Here is a 16,263-nt window from a genome sequence, read left to right on the forward strand (position 1 = left end):
CTAAGGAAATGTGTTTTGAACTGCGGGTTATATTTGGCCGAACTCGGGGGGTCTCTTTAGCAAAACTGCCACGCGAAGGGGTATCGGCTTATGTGAGCCATTGGATCAAGAACAGACGGCTCAGAATAAATGGGAGGGAGAGAGAAAGAGGCGCCGGCCGAGAACAGTGGCTCCGGCGGCGGCGCTGCCATTGCCGACGGCGAGGACTCACCGGCGCGATCGGTGCGGGGGCTATGGGCCACGGTTCGAAGAACCAAGGACACCGGGAAAGCGATGGGGTGAAGGGGACCTCGGACAGGCTAATAAGGCAGCTAGAGGAGAGAGCCGAGACGGTGGTCGCCATAGCCGGCGATGCGGAGCTCGCAGGCGCATACGGCTAGGGCTATAGAAGCCATGAAAATCGAAAGTAATGGCATGGGGAGAGAGAGGGGAACAAGGGGGTTCTCACCACGGGGAAAACAAAGACGGAGGAGGCTCAGGGACGGCGGGCCACGCGGAGGGGTGGATGGCGAACCACGGCGCTCTTCGGCGCGGTAGTTGCGGCTTCTGTGGTGCTCGACGAGTGCAAAAATAGAGCGGGGAGTAAAAGAGGGAGCGCGGCGAAGGGTTCGACTCCCTTTTGTAGAGGCCAGGGCACGGGGGGGGGGCTCCCACGACGACGTGAAGTGGAGCGGCAGTGGTTTCGCCTTGACCGGGTGCGGACGCTGGACGTGCGGGGGGTTAGGGACAACGCTGATGCGTGGGCCCTGAGCGGGCAGCGGCTGAGGTGCGGGAAGGGCGCGGCGGCAGTTGTCGTGCGGTGCTGGGACAACGGAGTGGCGGCGGTTGCGGTTGCCGCCCGAGTGGTGCTGGGCCGGCCCAGGAGGAAAGCAGGAGGGAGGGGGCGAAGGTGAGCGGGCCGGCTCGGCCAGAGCGAGAAGGCAGCGGGGAAAGAAAAAGGCCAAACGGGCCAAAAATGAGGAAGGGAGAGAGAAAAGAAAGAAATTCCTTTTCTTTTTCTAAATAAATTTTCTAAACTCATTTTCAAGTTGAATTTGAATTCAATTCAAATTTTAGTCAAAACTAATCATTACAAAAACAAATGTGCAGCAGCATGTATGCATCAACTTGTATCTATTCCTTATGATGGTTTTTAATTTCACCAAAAATTATTATTTTCCTATATTGAAATGCACACATAATTGCTTAAATAAATCAAATTTACTATTTTAAAAGGATGCAAATTTTAGGGTGTTACAACCTCCTAGGTAGCTTCAGATTTAAGATTGAAACATACTTCATATCTTATATCTTAGCTCATGTTTCATCCATTATAGACTTTTGATATAGATTAATTACAAACAAGAGTACGACATTGTTTAGTGATATGCTAAACACAATCACATATATGACATTACTCTGTTATTCTTGGGTTCACATTGTCATGACTCATTTGCACAATAGGCCTTTTGCTTCCGCCATTAGAAGCGAATTGTATGAACAATATGATCGTAGCCTTCCATAGTTTGAAAAACTAGAGACATGATCCACTCATGATTAGCCTTGAGCTATATGAGTCCATTTATTGTTCATAAAACTCTTGAAGACTAAGCCAAAAATTATGTGCATTTCCTTCCATAAGATATTCTTATAAAAAAAACTTTATGGATGTAGTACCTTAACAATAATAAGGCATGTTTTTTATCTATAATGAACGAGCAACTCACATTGAGGTTCACTAAATGCTTCCATTAGTCCATAGGACAAAACTAATATTAATGTCCACTGTCCATGTGGGATAGTGATGCCATCAAGAGCGAGTTCAACAAACTCCTCTAAAGTCAATATCCACAACATGTGACAAACCATTGGTTTAATTAATTTACATCCAAGGTAAACTAAAAATCACTATGGTGATATTGTAATACTAAAAAAATGCAATATTTTAGAATTTATATCTCATCATAGTTTTGGAGTACTATAGGTAATCACAAAAATTGTGTAGACCTTACAACAAATCTTCATAAATTTTGATATACACAAGGTAGATAATCTCTATGTCAAAGATAAAGAGTAGATCCTTATGGTAGGCAAATACATTGCTGCATAAGCACGGTCTCTAGGTAGGATAATTCATAAGTGAATTAAACGCAGCCAATGCTTAGATCTCTACCATCTTGTGTAATATGAAAATAAAATGATGAAAAAATTGTAGTAATCACTAAGATGTAGACCATTTGCCATTATCCAAAACCATTATTTTGGGTAAAAACACAGTGTAGGTAATCATCAAGTTTTAGAGAGACATGATGTAGACCTCTCAGTAATGGGTGATTAATCATTGCTATAGGCATGGTCTCTAGGCAAGATACTTCACAAGTGAATTAAACGTAGCCAATGCCATAGACTCTATTACCTTGTGTTAATTAACCAAAATAATCAAGATATATGATATATATTTAAATTTAATCTCATAGTAATTAATAGCATTTTAATTCTGAGGATAAGATTGTTAAATTGTCTTTGAAGAAACTTGCTAATTTAACATGTATGTGGTGCAAAATAGGGGTTTGGGTGCACCAACATACCAAATTCTATAATAGAATTACAAATGCGACAAGTATGTGGTGCCAAATAGGGGGTTTGGGTGCACCAACATACCAAATTCAATAACAAAGTCACAAATGTAACATGTATGTGGCGCAAAATTGGAGTTTGGGTGCACCAACATACTCCATTCTATAATAGAATCACAAATTGCATTGTACTATTATTGAATCAAAACACATATGTATAAGGGTTAATCGGATTCATGCCATTATAATTTTCGATGTTCAGAGAAACGTCATTACTATTCGTCTATTTTGAAGCATGCCATTATAATTCTTCGTTTCTCATAAAAATGCCACTGAATACGTATGGACACATCTGTAGGCGTATACGAAGACATATACTTCATCTCCCCTGTCACTGATACACGAGCCCCACATGTCATCTTCTTCCTCCTCTCCTCCTCTCTCTCGTGCTCTCTCTCTCTCAATCCTGATGCGGCCACGGCGGGCGCTGCCGGTGGTGGCGGCTGCGGGCTTGCGAGCGAGCCGACGAGCCACTGTCGTGACCCCGCGCGCCGCGGGAGAGCAGCCAGCGACGGGAGCGCCACAGCCGAGCAGCAGGACACGCCCGGTGCAGAGCTCGGCTCCTAGGCGAAGCGCCGAGGATGCGGCCGGCGTGGAGCTCGTGGCCTGATCGACGTGCTGCTGCTCGCCCGCTTGCTCGCCCGCGGCGTGCTGCTGCTGCTACTCGGACGCGTGCTGCTGCCGGCGTGCATCGCCGTGCTCGTGCGCCTCCGCTCAGGCCCGCATCGTCGCGCTCACCCGAGCCGCCGCGCTCGGAGCTCTGCTCGCTTGGGCTGACGCGCGAGCTCGCACGCACAGCCTCGCTTTGGTGCTCGCCACGCTGGTGCTCTACTCGGCCTCCGCTCTGGCCCACGCGTGCCACGCTCGTGTGCCATCTCCATGCACGCCCACGCATGAGCTCACACACGCCGCCGCGCTGGAGCTCTGCTAGCGCGCCTCCATGCGGGCCTGCGCCGCCGCGCGAGCTCGCACGCGCAGCCTCACTCTGGAGCTCGCCGCGCTGGTGCTCTGCTCGGCCTCCGCTCTCGCCGCGCCGCCGCGCTGGCCACGCTCGCGTGCCATCTCCATGCACGCCCGCGCACGAGCTCGCACGCGCAGCCACGCTCTGGAACTCGCCGCGCTGGAGCTCCTGCTCGGCGTGCTGCTGCTGCTGTTCGTGGCTGCCGGCGTGCTGCTGCTGCTGCTCACCATGGCCGTGGCTGCGTCGGGATGGAGAGAGAGGAGGAGAGGAGGAAGAAGAAGATGACATGTGGGGCCCGCATGTCAGTGACAGGGGTGATGAAGTATACGTCTTCATATACGCTTGCAGCTGGGCCCATGCTGTGTCTATACGTATTCAGTGGAATTTTTGTGGAAAACGAATTGTAATGGCATGCCTCAAAATAGGTGAATAATAATGGCGTTTCTCCGAACATCGAAAATTATAATGGCATTAATCCAATTAACCCTATGTACAATGGCATTAAACAACAGGTACAGAAAACATCAAGTAATTATACATATAAGACTGATGTTCTGCAGGAATTAAATTAGCTAAAACATAGGCAAATTAATTCTGCTACTGCTGAAAATAAAAATTAACAGAGATAACTATTTGTGTCGGGCCAAAACAGAGGGATTTTGGCCCGTACCAACAGTGACAGGCAGCACAGCCACTAGGGGCACGCGAGTGGGCCTTAACCTAGGCCTGGGTTGCCATATTGGCCCAGTTGGGAAACAGCGCAGGCGGGCTATATAAGCCGCCTGGTCCGAGCCGACGGGGCGCCTATCACCTGCTCCGAACCGAAGAGGCGGCGCCGCCGCTCATTAGCCTGGCATGTGCGGGTGCCGCCGCTGCCGGCCTGATGTGGGCGAGCGCCGCCACCAAGCACGTGTGAGCACCACCGCTACCAGTCTGGCGCGGGCGAGCGCCCGTGTTGCCGTCCTGGCGCAGGATGTTCATTGCGGCTAGGCGGGTTCGTGGTCAGCAGCGCCATCATTGACCGGGCACGCAGCCAACACGAGATGGCGCACAGGCACCCACTACTAGGTAAATCTTTTTTTTAGGGGCGGCTTAAGGTGATTAGTAGGGGCGATTTGGCCAGCCGCTCCTACTAAAACGTGGCTACAAAGCATGTATTTATAGGAGTGGTTTCCAGACCGTCCCTATAAATCGATTTGTAGAGGCGGCTGGTGTTATCAGTCGTTCCTACAAATCGATTTATGGGGGCGGCTGGTGTTATCAGCCGCCTCTACAAAATCAATTTGTAGGGACGGCTGTAGTACCAGTCGCCCTATAATACTTGTTTGTAGGGGCGGTTCAGTCTAGAACCGCTCCTACAATACATTTTTCCACAAAAAAAATTCAAATTTACAATTTAAATTCGACCAGAATATATATATATATATATATATATATATATATATATATATATATATATATATATATTTCAAATCTGATCAGAACATATATAATTCAAATTTGACCACAAGCACAAGAACACAAGGTGTTAGTACCGATGATTTCTACCTAAGTGAACGTGACATATATAATCAAGATCCTCTTTTTTTCTTTGAAGCTCATAAGCTTCAAGCGAAGTGATGCTAACCTACAATTATGCCATCTCAGCAGAAAATAAAGCCTCTAATCTTATTTAGAGCTATGCCATTACTGAGGATTAAAGCATGAAACAACACTGATTAAGTGCCTACAGAAGGTCATATAGAAGCTGGTATGAACTGCATGGATCATGAGACCTTAGATGGATGGGCCAGGAATTTAAAAGCTTGTAGAAGCTCATATAGGAACAACTGACATAGCTGAATGACTACTCCATGATGATTGAAATGTTTTATCGTACCTTACATTTGCAAAATCTCCCTTGCATTCCAAGCACTGAAGAGAAAGCCTTTTGTGCCATACTCCACAAAGAGAACGAAAAGGAAATCTGAAAAAAAAGAAAAAAAAAGATAGCAACTTATGGAGCAAAAGTTTTGATCATGAATTCACCATAGGGCATTTTTAATGAGTTCCAGGTAGTTTCAAGCAGTGGTTCAGAAGAAACACAAGTTAGTAAACGGTGGGTATATAACTAAAGAGAGCCTAAACAAAATCTTAAAAAAATAAATAAGATAGTAACCTATGGAGCTAAAGTGTTGTTTCCAAATTCACAAAAACTTAGGCACTGTTAATGAGTTCCAAGTTATTTGAAGCCGCAATTGAGAAGAAACAGAAGTAAATAAAATATGGGTATACAACTAAAGCCCTCAGTGTGTGCGCCTAGTTGCATCTAAAAAAAATGTGGGGCTGAGTGCTAATTGAGAGAACAAATGGCCTTGTTATGGAACTGTAAAATTCAGCTCTGGATCATGTACCCCTAAATTCCTTGATCTACATCATTTTTTTGATAGGAAGCAGAAATAGTGATCAGAATTATGAGGTATGCAAGCAAATAAAAGACTTCCAATTTTACAACCAAAGACACATATACTGAAGTAAATAAAAAAACAGTAAAGAAAATTAACCTTTGAACAGCCGGTTACTAGGCGACATTTGCTATGAGCTGAAGAAAGCCTCAAGCCGTGTGCAACCTCCAATTTAGCAACCTTCATACATAAGACATATGCACGAGAGAAGTTAGTTGCCAAAAAAAGAGCTCTTCCATAACTTCATAAAATCTACCTGCACAAGCCTAGAGCAGTAGAGAAGAATGACAGATAAACTATTACACCTGTAAGTGACGTGAAAATCAACAAATTCATTTATAACATAAGCAAGAATAAAACGGAGAAATGAAACTAAAGCATGTAATTGTTAATACAGAAAGTACAATCTTCAGTGTAGTCCTAAGAGAAGGCAAGACCATAAATAATTTATTTTAGCTCTGAAAGTTGATGGAAAGGGAATTATTTGCTTGAAGGGGCTTTCCAAAAAGCTGACTATAACGACAATAGCTGAGAACCCACCTTTGAGACAATGGTTCCATTATCCGCCTAAACTTGTCAAAACTTGGGGGTGTTGACAAATGCACAAACAAGAAGGGTGTAGTCCGATGTCCAATCGGCTCGATACTCAGCACCCATGTTCAATGGTTGTCAACAAAACGTGCTCCTCTCGGGGTTCACGAACCCTGACAGCACAAACACCACCCCATCGTACATAGATGTATGAAATCACCAATGCAGAACAGTATACATGCATATATCTGATTGCAGCTGTGGCGAATAGATAGGTACCAAAAGTTTTGAGAAATCAGGCCCTTTCTGAGCCTTCTGGAAGGTGCCTGCATGTTTCTTCTTGGTTGAATCATCCTCTCCATCTTTAGAAGAACCCATCGAAGACGGGAGGCTTCTCTTGGAACCGGACATTTTTTTGAGCAACCGAACTACACCACTCTGCAGATTGGACGATATTATTGTGCGCGCTGAACAACACCCATGTACACCCGATAATTTTTGCAAGAAATAAAAAAAATCAAAGTTGGTAAGCATAATACATTTATACACTTAAAACTTGCAATTAGATCAGATCTAATTACAGATAGCCGAATAGCTTAGTCAGGGCTTAGGTGCTCGGTTTCGCGCAGTAGGAAGGGAAATGAAGCAGATAGCCAACATAGTCAGGGTTTGGGTGCTAGGTTTCGCGCAGCAGGAAGGGAAACGAAGGGGCCGGCATACCTGGGTGCTTGTTGCCGGTGAAGGGCATAGCGAAGAATTGGGCACCGCGGCGGCGGCGTGGCGTATGCGCCGATGGGCGGCCAAACCCTAGGACAGCGTGGCCGCGCCAGAGGCCATCTGTCTAGGTCGACGTGCCAGCTCAGGGGCCGGAGAGAAGGCCACGGCGTTCGGAGGAGGCGACCTCGCCGGGGGGCGACGACGGTGGTTGACGCACCCGAGCGCAGCGGCCGGGGGGCGCCGTCGAGCCACCTGCGCCTCGCACGGGGAGCCAGCGGTGGGGGGTCGACCGGGACGACGCGAGGGAGGAGGAAGAGGAGGGGGGGCGCAGTTGCCGCGCCGCGCGCGCTAGCGGCCATCGCCCTGTCGGCGTCGGGAGAGCGAGGGAGGGAGAAAGCGAAGAAGAGAACGGAGGGGGTGAGAAGAAGCCTCTGGAACAACAAGCTGAAGCCGAGTATTTATTTGTTGGGTTATTTGATTGCAGTCTATTGTACGTGCAGCATTTGTAGAGGCGGCTGGTGATTGAGCCGCCCTTACAAATCGCAACACCGGGAGCGGTTGGCGAGTGAGCCGCCCCTACAAATCGACCCATTTGTAGGGGCGGCTCGTATCAACAGCCGTCCCTACTGTGCCATTTGTAGGGGCGACTGGTCTCGTGGGTCCCGAGCACACCCACTGTAGGGCTCCATTCCCAGTCGCCCCTAAAAAAAATCTATCCATTGCTACGAACTTTTTTTTTTGTAGCAGTGACCGCCGCCGCCCTTGCCTGGCACGTGTGGGCGGCGCTCCGCGGTCGGTCGGGCATGCGGGCCCTGGTGCACCGGCACTGCTACCAGCCGGGCGCTCGGCCACAACCACCGTCATGATGCGCCTGGCCTCCGGTGCTTGCCAAACGCCGTTCCTGTCTCGGACCGGCGAGCACGCTGCCACAGACAGGCGTGCAACCGCCACCGCAGGCCAAGCCCGGGCACCAGGTCTCCACAACGGCCATTGCCATGGAGAGGTAAGAACTCAATGAATTGAAGAAATTCACATATATGCTTATGGATTTGTGTGTCCAGACGCTTTTCCACTCCTTGCGTGTTTCTTCATCAAAGAATGCAAGCGTCCACCTTTTTCTTCAATCGGATTGCTGTTCTCTTGCCTTCTAGGTCGGATTTGCAGGCCACAGTGCCACTGATTCGTCCATCTCCATGTTTGTTGCAGATGTTGAAGACCACCGACCGTGTGAGAGGAGAACGAAGACTTGATTTCCGATTGGAGTGTAGGCCGCCGACCTCGACTGCCAACGTCCTCTTTTGTTCATATATTTGGAGATCAATTTCTTGTAGACGCGGGCAAGTTTGCCTCTTCTTCTGTGACTTGTGTCACCGTTGATCTCCACAAGTGCAGGCGAAGCTAAAAATCAAGAGATACCAGTGGCCTCTTGTCTCCTTTCTTCAGTACGGCAAGATACCTGTTCTTCAGTTCTTGCAATGGAGAAGAACACCAGCGTCGATCTCGTCCGTTGCTCGCATGGAGCCAGCCCTGAAGTCGGTCGCCATCACCAGCGCACGTCCGCTGGATAGCGTTTTCTACTCCATCGATGAACGCTTCTGGCCTGATGTTCTTGTTCGATCGATGGACGCTTCAGGACTATGATGGACAATTGGACAGAAGCCATCGAGTTTCGGAAGTCACCGAGCTCAACGAAGAGCGGTGCTGATAACGTGTTAGAATTAGAAAGCGGGAATGCAAATGATCTCTGTAGAGAGAGAGGTGTGTGAAAAGACACCATTTGGATTAATCACTAATTGGTCATTAATAAATAATTCTCAACAGTTGCATTACTCTAAACTCGGATGCAAAATTTAGTTTATAGTTACAATTACGAATAAACTTTGAATATAACAAATCTAAAAAATAGTGCGAAAGCTTCTACGTTGCAGCTACGGGAGTAGCTATGCATTGCTTTGGGGACGATTCCTCCTTTTTTCTCCTGGTGATGAAAAGAGCGTGCGCCTGCCCAATTGGACGTGACCTAGTTTTTATGATATTTTTCTTCTTTTTTCCTAATGATATTTCCCTCTATTTCCTTTCTTCACGTAGATATTGTTTTGTTCACTTCACAGTTTCATTATTGGGTATGATTCACTACTAGAACAATATAAGATATATATCGAAGCAAGAAAAATTCACTGCTAGAATTAGTCCAAAGTATACAATGCAACAATAATTTTTCGCAGTTGATACATACAATTGAATATAATATAGAATAGGACTAATTCAATAATTGAAACAACCAAATATACCATAGAACAATGAGTTTTTCTACATAATATACCATGGTGGAACAATAAGTTTTTTCACTATAGACTACGGTGACAATCCAAAATATATCATAAAAGCAGTATTTTTTCATAACCGGAAACAACTCAAAATATACCATACAATAATGGATTTTCATAACTAACAATCAAATATACTATGAAGTATCCATTTTCTACCCTGTGAACAGTCCAAATTGTACCACTTAATAATGACTGTTCACTACTAGAACAATATAAAACATAACACAAAAAATCAATTGTTAAAGAATTTTAAAATATAAACTATGAAAAGTATATTTTCATCAACGGAGCAATCAATTACATGCTTATTTATATTTTGTTATAAGAAATATGCTTAAAAGGAAAAAAACATGAAGTCAAAATAAAATTAACAAGCAGGTGAATAGAAAAGAAAAATAAAAGAAAGAAGAATAAAAAAGAAAAGAGAAAACAAAATAGGGAAATGGGCCGCATGTAATCCCACCTGTGCGTTTTGTTTGGTCACAACTTACAGAAAAAAAGGACGTACACTCTTCAAGCAACAAAATTAGACGTCCCTCCAACGAAAAAGTCCATTTTACATCCCTCGATTATATTTGAAGTCTAGTTTTTCTCCCTGACTTCAAAACATGGTAAACCACCTCCCTCAACTTTTAAAATTGTTCATTTTACCTCCCTGACCCGGTTATAGGTGGTTTTAAAAGACGGTTTTGTCTTTTTAGTTTAAAAATAAATCCAGTAAATACCTAATGAGGTTTTTGAACCACGAAAAATATCTCTAAGCTTCTAAAAATTCTGAGAAAAATACTAAAGATGGATTAGGACACGAGAAACCTAAATAATATATTTATATCTTGTGAAAATATCTCTAGAATCTTTTTAAAAATTGATTTAGCTCTAGGAAAATAAAAAAAATATCCAAAAAAATCTAGAAAACTACCAAAATATATTTGCTCACTCCAAGACCCCAAATGGGTGCGAAGGGCTCGCTCGAAATGCTGTATTTGCTCACTCAGTGAATGATAATAATAATCCTGAAAACGCCTCTAAAGTTGCATTTATTTGGAACAGTTGAAGATGAAACATTGGAGGAAACCAAATCTTGTGCTGTGCATGCAGCTGGAGATTTGGTTCCCGCCAACACTCACCTTCAGCTTCCAAATTCTTCACAGAAGTCTCGTCTAACTGCTGCACTGCACCAGTGCACCTACACATCATTTGATCAACTGGACATGAGATATTGGAGGAAACCAAGTCTTGTCTTGCTTCCGCAACCAGATTTGGTTCCATCCAATTCTCGAATTCAGTTGCCAAAGTTTCAGCTCAGAGTTGTCACCCGAGCCAAAGCTAACTCATCACACACATGTCCTTGATTTTGCAATGGCTACTGATAGAGGCGCTGAAGATAAGATGTTGGAGAAAACTGTACTCCTGAAACTGTCTGTCACGGAACGGAAGGCACGGCAGAGTTCAGTTTCCTACAACTCTTACCTTCAGGGCTAGCTAATGAAATGTCTGGGCTGCGATGCTTCGAGCTTATGCTGCTGCTGCTGCTGCCCTTTTATACACACAGCTCAACCGGAAGATCATGTGCTGCTCTGTTCTGATATTCTCTATCATGATTCATGAGTAGTGCATGTCCAGAAAAAAGGTTCTGAAGAACAGTTATGCTTTCTAACAAACTCTGACCAGAAATATCCTTGCCGTGCCTTTTGTATTTCATTTCAGGCATTCTGCTTCCTGCAACTCAGGCCTTAGATAAAAGTTTTCATCTACACGGCATGATCCATTTCATTTAAATGGTGTCAATGCTGAAGGTAAACATAATCAAATCTTAAACTGCTGCTATCTTATCTTTAATCTTTTTCTTCGTGAGATGTTAATGCCAATAATCCATACGGACAACCACTTCTACAGAAACCTTTTTAGTTATTATGTGCTGCTTCATAGTAGCTGAAGAGGAAAATTGTACAGAAAGGCAAAGGCAGGAACAGCAGGACAGTCAATAAAGTATTACCAGGACAAGTGTCTTTCTTTATGAATTATGATACCTTTCTGTATGTCCTCCAGATTGGTTGGATGCAGGTTTTCTGCTCTCTCTCTCTCTCTCTCTCTCTCATACAAGTTGTTAACCGGGATTAAGGCAGAGATCAGTATCACAGTATGTAACCTTTAGTGGACCACATTTGACGCCCCTGCCCTTTGAGGTAGGGTATACTTAGCTACAGGCTCAAGATTCCTAGATCAACCCAAAGGGCAAATATTTATATATTTCTGTCTTTGATGTAGGAGCAGGGGGATCTGCTATTCAATGCATTAAGAACGGGTAGAAATATTTATGTTTTAAATTAAAAAATATTAAAGAGCACTTCTGGGGTGGATCTAGAATAAAAATGCATTGATGTCATTAGCGTTGTGATAAGTATGATTATTTGTATTGTTCCCTCTTGAAGTAAGAATACTTACCTCTTGGATGTGAAAATTCCATTGTTGTCAAGTGACAACATTGAAATAGCCCAGCTCTGCCCCAGCTATGACTATGAGATGTGAGTTAATCTGATACACTATTTTGACTAACTCAAATTCACTGGAATTACAATCAGATGGCTTTTAGCATGTAGAGGAAAGGTACCAAGGTTTCACGTGCATACGAAAATGACAAAACATTTCAATCAAGTAGGGCCACAATATGGTCCGAGTGAAGAATTCTTGTGACCACAAATTTAACACGTGGCAACTTTCCTTGTCGAGATGCTGCTCCGATTTAGTAGCCAATAAAAAGTTTAAAACATGACACATTCATGCATATGTATATGCATATATATCGAAAATATATAATGAATTAGCAATCAACTGATACAGAAGTAGGACACTGCTACAAACTAAACCTGACATTCTCAAATTAAATGGTAAAATAGGTGTCCAGTAATTTTGTGAGGATCTAAAGTTCAAAACATGCTGTGAAACCAGGGGCTTATGTTGCATATTAAAAATTCAGATGCATGAATGAGATATATAATAATAATATATATTCTAAATCTGGTGTTCATGGCATTCTCTTTCCATGCTCTGCTAAATTTGCCTTTTTTTATTCTTCCATTATTCGGCATGTTCGCTGGTTAGTTTCTAGGCTGATTTGGACTGGCTGGTGCTGGTTTATTGTGAGAGGAAAATACTGTTGGCTGACTGAAACCAACAAACGCACAGACTAATTGTTTCTCGTCTCTAGTCTCTAACTGCATTAAAGCAAAGCAACAAAGTGAATGGGAATGAAAAGAAAACCTTGCTGTTATATATGATAAATATATTATAGTTATATTCAGGAGTAGATAAATTCCCCCAATGGACAGGCAGAATTTATAAAATCAACTGAAATAATATTTTTCTCTTACAACGAATCAGCCAGAACAATATTTCAACTTATTTTTCAGCGAAGCCATGGAGGCCAATAACACCTTCCCCGCTTGTGCACACCAATTATTGCTGTTCCATCCAAATCACAAAACACCAACACCTATCCCCACCTCAGCAACTGACATGGTGGACCCATGCAAGCTGACCCCACTGTCATACAGCACGTCCCCATAAAATAACCACCCAGCGAACCCGCCGCTCCGTTGGTCCGACGTGCCCGTGCCGTTAGAAGCGCCCCCACCCGTCACGGGCGCACTGTACCAACGGGCCCACACGTCATGCCCAGCCACGCGCCGCACGACCGCGCTTCGCGGCCGGCCTCCCCCCACCGATGCGTGGGCCCAGGAGGACGCGCTGGCCCACCGGTCAGAGACCTGGCCGCGGGTATAAACGCGCCGGTTGCCCAGCAGACACTGCAGCAGCAGGAGTCGGTCGGCAAGCAGAGCCTCCTTGCGAACGCAACCACCGCTTCGGATTCGCCGGCCGCCGCTTCGCTTCGCCTCTTCCTCGTCCACGGCAACCAACCATCGAGATATTGGCGGGGCGCCGATGCTCCACGACTCCCTGTAGCGCGTTGCGGATGGTGTGGCCTGTCAGGCTCGCTGCCGCCGCTTGGGGATCTGGGCTGCTGCCGGACCGGGAGCGGCGGTTGTGACCGGCGCCGGCGATGGCGACGTCGGCGAAGGAGAGGAAGCTGAGCAGGCTCGGGAGCTGTAAGGTTACTGCAGCGGTAGGAAGTGGCGGAGGCGGGGGTTCCCCTGCCGCGAGGGGCCACCGGTCGCCGTCGGCGGCGGCGCCGCCGCAGCGGCGTGTCTTCGCGGCGCTCTTCGCGTTCCTGTGCGCCGGCGTAGTCGTCCTCGGCGGCGTGCACGTCATTGGAGGTGAGCCTTCCTCCCCATTTGCCTCCTCACTGGACTTTCTGCCTTCTCCTGGCGTGAATTATTGGATAGGTGGGGTTTAGGTGGGTCGCGGGAATTGTATTGTCACGAGAATCGTGTGCTTGGAGCGTGGTGGGATTAACAATGATTTGGGCGAGAAAGTTCTCATTTTTAGATACGATTTTGGTATGTGTTTGGTGTTCGTTGTTGAGAAGGTGAGGAAAAAGACGGTTCCTTTTTGTTGGGGGCGTTGCGGTAGATCTGATGTGGTCTTACCACTCCCGGCAAAATTGCAAATTTTCTCCTTGGATTCTGTCCGTTTGTTAATGATTTCATTGGAAACGCGCCAGTGGCACCTGGGTTGGAATGTTAGCAAGTGAATACATTATACTAGTGATGGTGTTTGCTTTTGACTGATTGTTACTAGAACAGGAAAAGCTCACGCCATCACATGAAGAATGTGTGTGTTGGTGTTTCTGATTTCAAGCATGCTGAATTCGCTTCGTTTGTTTCTTCTCTACACGAGGTGCTGATGTTCTTGTCTCTGATGCAGCATCGTTCCGGCCGGTGCTCAGGACTGCGTGGCCGTCGGCGACCCTGAACGCCATTTCCTCTGATGCCAGAGCGCAGCAAGCTGGCAGCAGCGCCGACACCGTGTTGCCGTCAGTCCAAATCCAGCACGCGGTTGCCTTTCCGGACCGTGTTCTCCTAATCCTCAAGGACGGGTCGTCGCTGCCAGCTCCTCAGCGGTTTGAGTGCTTGTACTCCCCTGCCAACTTTTCGGAGCTGCGCCGACCACCCCTCTTGGCCGCCTCCTTGCCTGATGGACCCAGCCTCGTCCATTGCCCTGCCGAGCCATCTGGTGTGGATGTCTCTCTGTCACTGTCCCTGTCACCTCCGGTGGCGCCGCTACAATGGGACAGGCTTGTGTACACTGCACTTGTCGACAGCAGGGACAACTCCACCATTGTGTTCGCCAAGGGGATGAACCTACGGCCAGGCCGTTTGGGTGTGGCGTCGAGGTATCAGTGTGTCTTTGGCCGTGACCTGTCAAAGCCAAAGCATGTGCTCACATCCCCTGTGATTTCTGCTGCACAAGAGATTTTCCGGTGTGTGACACCAGTTCGCATTCGCCGGTATCTCAGGATGACAACTGATCCCAATGGCAATGGCAATGGAGATAGTGATGGCAAGCCTATGTTGGTCTCCATCAGGACGAAAGGACAAAGAGACTCTACGCCGCCCTCAATTGCTGAACCTGAGCCACTTCCTCGGTATAACAGGCATCGACGGCAAAAGGCACACTCAATGTGTGTATGCACCATGCTTCGCAACCAGGCAAGGTTCCTCCGGGAATGGATCATCTACCACTCACATATCGGTGTGGAACGGTGGTTCATCTATGACAACAGCAGTGATGATGACATTGAGCAGGTCCTCAGTACCATGGATCCATCAAGGTACAATGTGACACGCCATCTGTGGCCATGGATGAAGTCTCAGGAGGCTGGCTTCGCACATTGTGCTCTTAGGGCCCGAGAGAGCTGTGAGTGGGTGGGGTTCATCGACATCGACGAGTTCTTGCACTTCCCTGGCAACCAGACTCTACCAGATATTCTCCAGAACTACTCAAACAGGCCACGGATTGGTGAGCTCAGGACTGCGTGCCACAGCTTTGGTCCCTCAGGTCGGACTAAAATTCCCAAGAAAGGCGTTACAACAGGTTACACCTGCAGGCTCGCTGCACCAGAGCGCCACAAGTCAATTGTCAGGCCGGACGCACTAAACCCATCACTCATCAATGTGGTGCACCACTTCCATCTGAAAGAAGGTGTGAGGTATGTGAACATTGGTCAGAGTGCGATGCTCATCAACCACTACAAGTATCAAGTTTGGGAGGTGTTCAAGGATAAGTTTTCTGGGCGTGTCGCGACCTATGTTGCTGATTGGCAGGACGAGGAGAACGTTGGATCCAGGGACAGGGCACCAGGATTGGGGACCAAGCCGGTGGAACCAGAGGATTGGCCGTGTCGGTTCTGTGAAGTATATGATACCGGTCTTAAAGATTTTGTGCATAAAGCGTTCACAGATCCAGCCACTGGAAGTCTTCCATGGTAGATGATGGGTAAACATTGTATTTGATCCATGGTAGATGATGGGTATACACAGACAGGGAAAGAAACACAAAAGGAGTTAGGTAGAAGACTGGTTTGCTCTTTGTTAAATTTAGTCTTAAGGTTTTCTTTTCCTGTTCTTATTTCTTTTAGAGCCATCCATTTTTTTACATATCTAAGGAAAGGATTCTTTTGTAGAATGTAGATAAAGATAGGTAGCACGTTCACTGTAAGTTTTCTTGATGAAAGAGGGAATGAATAGGATGACTACTTGACTTTC

General features: G+C 46.2%; 1 protein-coding gene across 1 annotated transcript; it reads left to right on the forward strand.

Moving 5' to 3' along the window:
• The first annotated feature begins 13,439 nt into the window (after window positions 1-13,439).
• Window positions 13,440-16,263, forward strand: LOC136500929 (glycosyltransferase family 92 protein Os08g0121900-like). Its single transcript, XM_066496408.1, has 2 exons — window positions 13,440-13,872; window positions 14,423-16,263. The coding sequence occupies exons 1-2, from the start codon at window positions 13,659-13,661 to the stop codon at window positions 15,985-15,987; spliced, it is 1,779 nt and encodes a 592-aa protein (XP_066352505.1). The 5' UTR covers window positions 13,440-13,658; the 3' UTR covers window positions 15,988-16,263.

This window comes from Miscanthus floridulus, chromosome 13 (assembly GCF_019320115.1).
Source record: "Miscanthus floridulus cultivar M001 chromosome 13, ASM1932011v1, whole genome shotgun sequence".
NCBI lineage: Eukaryota > Viridiplantae > Streptophyta > Magnoliopsida > Poales > Poaceae > Miscanthus > Miscanthus floridulus.

Coding starts and splice junctions, on each gene's coding strand:
- LOC136500929 (XM_066496408.1), top strand. CDS start 13,659: ATGGCGACGTCGGCGAAGGAGAGGAAGCTGAGCAGGCTCGGGAGCTGT. Junction 13,873..14,422: donor CGGCGTGCACGTCATTGGAG/GTGAGCCTTCCT, acceptor TCTCTGATGCAG/CATCGTTCCGGCCGGTGCTC.